The sequence below is a fragment of the Leptosomus discolor genome, chromosome 16 (genome assembly GCF_034619465.1).
Source record: "Leptosomus discolor isolate bLepDis1 chromosome 16, bLepDis1.hap2, whole genome shotgun sequence".
In the NCBI taxonomy this organism is placed as follows: Eukaryota; Metazoa; Chordata; class Aves; order Leptosomiformes; family Leptosomidae; genus Leptosomus; species Leptosomus discolor.
The window spans coordinates 1,597,963-1,604,483 of NC_141406.1; the positions used below are offsets into that span (position 1 = coordinate 1,597,963).

Genomic DNA, 6,521 nt, shown 5'->3' on the forward strand with positions numbered 1-6,521 from the left:
ACCCCGTGCGTGAAAAAACACAAAACCCACAATCCCGGTGACATCAACTTTATCAGAAGTTTATTTCTAAGAATCATTCAGGATTTCCAAAGCCCTCGACTTCCTGATTTCCAGTTTCAATAGAAGTAACGATAGTGGTGCTGCTCCCCCCCGCGTCCCCCCCTCCTCCCCTTTCTTACAACACAGGCTGGCTGCCGGACCGGTATATAAACCCCGAGAAGTCCCCCAGTATGAACATGAATTTCTGAAAACTTCCTCTGCCAACACCAATCTCTATTAAGTCGCTCCCGGGACGCGGCTCACAATGAAGTTCGTGCCGGCAGGTAAAAAAAAAAAAAAAAAATCAACTTTTGGGGAAATTATTTCCCGTTCTTCCCCCCCCCCCCCCCCCCCTTTTTCTCCTCTCTCCCCCCCTCCCCTTTTCCCGGTGATGCTCGGGCACAGGCGGGTTGTCGCCACCGGAGCGAGGGCTCCCGCCGCGCTGCGTTCCCCCGGGATGAGCATCTCTGGGAATTGGCAGCGGGGAGCAAAGCGCGGCGCTGGCGCGGTGCAGCCAACATCTGGACACTTATATAACTGGAAATGCTTCCAAAAGGGAAGAAAAAAAAAAAAAAAAAAACCAAGGGGGGGATTTTTTTGTTGTTGTTGGCTTTTTCGGCTTTTTTTTTAATATTTCCCCCCCCCTCCTCCTACTTTTCCTCCTTCTGGGTCTCTCGCTGCCATGAGCTGCCGCTGCATCGGGAGCACCGGAGGGATGGGGAGGCTGCCAAGGGCAGGAGGTGGGAGGGTGGAGGGAGCAGCTGCCACCCCAGCAGCAGTGCTGGGGGGGGGTTTCCATGGGGCAGCACCCACCCGGGACCTCCCAGCCCCTGGCACACTTGGGTGCTGAGCCTCGCTCTGCCCAGCTGTGAAATGGGCAGAAGGCAGCGGCCGGCGGAGGGGCAGGGGGGCAGCAAGAGGGGCTTGCTGGGGGTCAGGGCATCTGCGTCCCATGGGAGCACCCAGGGCCCCGGGGGTGCAGGGAGGAAGGGTCCCCCCCCCCCGTCCTAAGCAGGAGGGGAGCGGCGGCAGGTCAGGGATGGCACCACGCCCAGGTAAGTCCTTTCCCACCTGGGCAGGGCAAATAAAGCAAAGCTTGGATTACCCGGCACCGGTGGCACGTCGGAGGTGCTGACAAGTGTGGGCAGCTTCAGCGCTCGTCACGGCCTGGGGACTTCGCCTGGCAGCACCCCCCGTGCCATCGCGCGGGGCCTCCAGCCTGCCAGGGCGCTGGCGGTGGCATCCAGGTCACCCAGCAGCAGGGATCCCTCCAGGGACACCCCCCCCCCCCCCCCGGGGTACCCTGCCCCAAGGATGCAGAGCGCAGTGGCAGGGCTCCGGAGGTGGTTTGGCCTCCTCAAGTAGGGGTGAGGGTTTGGGGGGGTCCCCAAGGATGGTGGGGCTGGAGCACCCCACTCTCGCCCCATCGGCAGGAGGGGGATGCCGGGGCGACCCAGCTGCCGGCGGCTCAAGGGTCCCCTTGTTCCGCGTCCAGGGATTTCCTGGCTGGCGCCTCCGGCAGCTGCGGCGTCTCTCCCCAGGACTCCTCGGCGCTGCGCCCACTTCACAGACGGGGAAACTGAGGCAGGCGGTGGGGCCAGAGGCGGGAGGGAGCGGGGGGTTTGCCGAAGGCAGGTTTCCTTGCGGGTGCCCCCGCTGAGTCAGCCAGGGCTGGGGTGGGGCCTCGCTCCCGCAGAGCCCGGCCGAGGATAACGGAGGGGAAAGCGCTTTGCATATTTGATTAAACCCGACAGGTCGTCACTGGGGCCGGTTGCGAAATGTGGGAATGTTACGGGGCGCCCCGCCGGGAAGGGAGGCAGGAGAGCGCCTGCCGGGGGGCAGGTGAGGGGGAAAGGAGCGGGACGGGAGCCTCGGCACAGCCGGGACAGCAAAGTGGGGGATCTGGGGGCTGCCGGCCGAGCTGGACCCCCACCCGAGTGGGATGGGTCCGCGCTCCATCCCCTTGGGTGCCTGGGGCATCCTCGAGGGATGCTCTGTGTCATGGGGGCATCAGTGACGGCACGGGCCCCATGGGCCACCGCCAGCTTGGTCCCCACCATGACGCCCACCTCTCTCCCCACACAGGCGTCGTGCCCTTCGTGGCCCTGCTCCTGCTGCAGCGGCGGCCGGTGGCCGGCCGGGCGCTGCTGGTGACCGGCCCCGGCTGCCCCGGTCATGGCTTGTGCCGCTCCAACGTCCAGGAGCAGACCCGCAGGCAAGTCGCGCTGCTCAACGCCACCGCCCAGGACCTCTTCAGCCTCTACGTAAGTGGCGCTCAGGGACGGCCGGGACCCCCGGGGCTGTTTGCTCCATCAAGTGCATGAAGGGGGAGGGCTGGGGACACCGTGGGGACAGTGGAAGAAGGTGGCTGGAGGGGGGGTTGGGGGGGTGGGCGGGGGACATGGGGGTGACGCTTGCCTCTCCTCCCAGCTGAAGTGCCAGGGAGAGCCGTTCAGCAGTGAGACCGACAAGCTCTGCAACCCCAGCGGCATCTTCTTCCCTGCTTTCCGTGTCAACCGGACGAGCGAGAGGAAAGAGGTCATGGTGGCCATGTACAAGCTCTTCGCCTTCCTCAACGCCTCTCTGGGGAACATCACGCGCGACCAGGAGGAGCTCAACCCCACGGCCAAGGAGCTCCTCGACCGGCTCCACAACACCACCAAGACCACCCGCGGCCTCATCTCCAACCTCACCTGCCTCCTCTGCAAGAACTACAACATCTTCCAGGTGGACGTCAGCTACGGGGAGAGCTCCAAGGGCAAGGGCACCTTCAAGAAGAAGCAGCAGGGCTGCCAGGTGCTCAGGAAGTACGTGCAGGTCATCGGCCAGGCGGCCCGCGTCCTCCTACCTCATCTCAGCCCCCCGTGAACACCCGCCCCGGCTCCTCTGCCTCCCTCCCACCAGCCGTACCCCCACTGCTGCCTCCTGAACTCCCGCCTTCCTATTTATTACCCTGGACCCTGCACCGGCCCTGTCCGCCCTCTGGTAATTTACTTGCCCCTTGGGGGGTGAATGTTGCAGCCCAGCACGTCCCAGACGGAGCAGAGCTGGGGCCAGCGTCCAGCGGGACGAGGCGGCGCATCCCCGAGGTGATGCCGGGGTGCAGGCTGCTCCCGGGACACGCCTCGGCCGTCCCCGTACTCCCACAGGGTGCAAGGGGCTGGTGGCGGGGCCAAACTCTGACCCCCATGGCCCATCTCCTCCATCACGGAGAGCAACCTGACGGACAACCTCGAGCATCATCCGAAAGCCTCCGCTTCCCCGGCAAAAAGGATTGGGAGGAAGGATGCCGGGATGCTGCAGCTGCCAGGGACATGGGGCCGTGGGGACACACTACCCCTGCACATTTTGGGGCTGGGCTCCCCCAGGAGATGAACTGAAGGTACCAGGGTGGCTGTGGCGGCTGGGGCTGGGTCCTGCCATCTCACACGAGGCCACCCACTGGGGATGGAGCCAGTGGCTGCCCCACTGGGGAGCATCGTCCCCCCCCGCGCGGGCACGACGGGGCACGAGGGGTCCGTCCCTCCCCTTCGGGAAAGTGCTTTTCCCATCGGAAGGGCTCTGAATGTACTAGCAGCCAAGGGCTGGGCTTCGCACGGCTGAACACGGCTCTGGCACGGGGACGTGGGGACACGGGGACGTGGGGACTCGGGGACAGGCCCCAGGCCGGTGGCAGGAGGCGCTGGCTCGCTCCTGGCACCAGAGTGGGCTGTGAGGGTTATTTATTGCCTCTGTGGAAAGCCCAGCATGCACCAAGTGCTCTGACCTGACTTTTAATAATGTTATTAATAATAATAATTAATAATAATTAATAATAAGATTTGTGGTAATATATATGTATAGAATTCTATTTAAATATTTATTTTTTTATACTTGTTTTTCCCCTTTTTTTAAATAAACCAACAGAAACGGACTGCTCCTCTTTGCTGGGTTCCCTGTGTGCTCACCCTCAAAACACCTCTGCTTCTCCTCCGAAACGCCCTGGGGGCTGCCCCAAAAACCCCTCAAGCATCGCTGTGGGCTGGGGGTCACCGTCCCCTGGCCCCCTGCTCCTTCTTCCCTGCCCAGTCTCCTACGGGGTGGCTGACTCTGAAGGCATTTTTCCCCAGGGGGATGCTTAAATCACCACTCTCTGGCTGCTCAAAAGCACTGGCAGGGTGCAGGGACCATCACGGTGTGGGGACCATCATGATGTGGGGGACATCACGGTGTGGGGACCATCACGGTGTGGGGACCGTCATGGTGTGGGGGACATCACGGTGTGGGGACCATCACGGTGTGGGGACCGTCATGGTGTGGGGAACATCGCGGTGTGGGGACCATCACGGCGCAGGGAGCATCACAGCGTGAGGAGCATCACGGTGCAGGGAGCCACGCTCCAACGCTGTTGGTGCCTGGGGGTATGGGGAATCGCCGGAGCCGGCTGGGATGAGGCAGAAGGAGGCGAGTGAGTGTGTCTGGAGGGGCCAGATAAAATCACAGCCGCTTCCCAGGCAGCACTGGGAGAGGATCTGCAAAGCTTTGCTGGGGCCAAGACCACCTAAGGCTCCACCAGCGCGCCGGTCCTCCGTGAGCGTCTCGGATGGGGCCGTATTGGTTAACAAGAGGCTGATTATACAGGAGACGTTGGAGCAGGATGATGAAATTTTCCTCCTCCTCCGGAGCCCTCGGGCCTCCGGCCAAACCTCCCAGGCATGAGACAGCAAGCAGATGAGCTAAGATCCTGTGTGATCATCTCTTGTGTCTCGGAGGAGCCCCGACCAAAAAATCATTGTAAAAATTCAAAAGTCCCCCCCAAAACCCCTCTTTCTCTGCCCCACTGGGTTATGCTGCCTGGTTGTGTCCCCCCCGGCTCCTACCGGGAGGTTTCACGGCATCGGTTTGTCCCCAAAATGGCAGCGCCGCGGGTAGCCTCGTGCCGCACCAGCAGTGACAGCAGGGAGAGCAGCGCCCAGCTCCAGCCCGGCCCCGCTGTCCCTTCCTTGTGGGGGGGGGGATCCCCAAAACAGCACCAGCTTCCCCACCCCACGGCAGAGGCACCCAGGGACATCCCTGGATGCCCCGGTGGGTCCCCAGACACGGTGTGGCTTTCTTCCATCATCCCATCCTTCCACCAGGGAAGGGACACTGGGTGTCCCCTGTGCCACTGCCCTGGAGGGTGCCTGGGGTCGTGGCCCATTTTTGGGGACCGTTTCCAGCCTGCACCGTGAGATAAGGTGTCCTCAAACTGAGACAAATCCCTCCGAAACACAGGGATGGGGCAGGGCACGGAGACAGCCTGGGAGGGGAAAGCACCCTCTGTTTGGGACGGGCATCCTGCAGTGGGGCCAGGTCCGGCAGCGCATGCTGGCACCATGACAGCGGCCAGGGTCACCGCGTCCCCGCGGCTGGGGACACCTGGGTGTCCCGTTGGCGATCACTACCAGGCCATCATATGGCCAACATCTTGTATGCTGGAAGTCCAGGGCTGGACGTCCAGGCTGAGCCCGTCTGCATGTAAATATCCACACCTCATCCCCCACCAGGGACGTGGCAGGTGCCTGGGGTCACCACCGACCCGGTCCCGGGGGCTCGAGGGGTGGCAGCAGCCCGGGAGCTCAGGTCGAGCTCAGCGGGGCCGGGAGCTGGGCTGGGGACGAGGTCCTGCGCAGGGAGCGCAGCAGCGAGGAGCTGTGCACATCTGGATTTCTCACGCTTGCGTTCAACGTCCCCCCTCAACCAGATGGCAAAAATAAATAAATAGAATAAATCAGAGCCTCCTGACATAAATTGGGAACTCACGCCCGGGCTCTGCATTTCATGAGTCTCCCTGGAAGACAGTCAAACGCAGGCGAGGACAATGGGTTCACTTCTCCCCTGTGTCGGGTCATTCCCAGTTAAGGCTCATTAGGGGCGGTCAGGGATTAACTCTTCCTTCCCTGGAAACATGGCTCATGCTGAAGCGCTGACGAGAGCCTGAAATTCCCCAGACCCCACCCTTCACCCTCCCCTGGCATTTTGGGGTTGGAGCTGGAGGGGACCCCTGGCTTGTGCCATCGCCCCGGCTCCTGCGAGCCAGGATGTGTCGCCCTGCGCTCAGCGGACGTCCCAGACTCGGGGGAGATGGAAAGGGCTTTCAATGACCTCAGCCAGCGGCCGATCCCACCCAGCCGGCGCTCGGGGGAAGTGAGCCAGCCCAGCGAGCCGGACTGTGAGCACCAGGGCGGGGGGGAACCGGCGCTGTGGCTTCCCCGGCGGGACCAGCAGGACCCCATTAGCGGTTCCCCTTCAGCCCCAGAACGGGAGAAACTATTTTGGCTGGGGCGAGAGCCAGGGGGTCGCTCCGGGGAGCCGTTCGTTGTGATGGGAGCGATGCCCGCGCCCCGATAACGGAGCAGTCTGACCATGGGGGCCGAGCGGCGGGTCAGCGCTGCCTTGGGGGAGCGCGGTACGTGAGGAGCTGCTCCTGCCCGCGGTGAAGTCAGTGCCGCTGCCTGGGTGTG

At 62.9% G+C, this 6,521-nt stretch overlaps 1 protein-coding gene across 1 annotated transcript; it reads left to right on the forward strand.

Moving 5' to 3' along the window:
- Positions 1–304: 304 nt before the first annotated feature.
- On the forward strand, positions 305–2,907 carry LIF (LIF interleukin 6 family cytokine). Its single transcript, XM_086474447.1, has 3 exons — positions 305–323; positions 2,125–2,303; positions 2,470–2,907. Exons 1-3 carry the CDS (start codon positions 305–307, stop codon positions 2,905–2,907), a joined length of 636 nt encoding a protein of 211 aa, XP_086330573.1.
- Positions 2,908–6,521: the final 3,614 nt, after the last annotated feature.

Excerpts from the sequence above, each read along its gene's own strand:
- LIF (XM_086474447.1), top strand. Across the intron at positions 2,304-2,469 it reads AGGACCTCTTCAGCCTCTAC|CTGAAGTGCCAGGGAGAGCC; the intron begins GTAAGTGGCGCT and ends CTCTCCTCCCAG.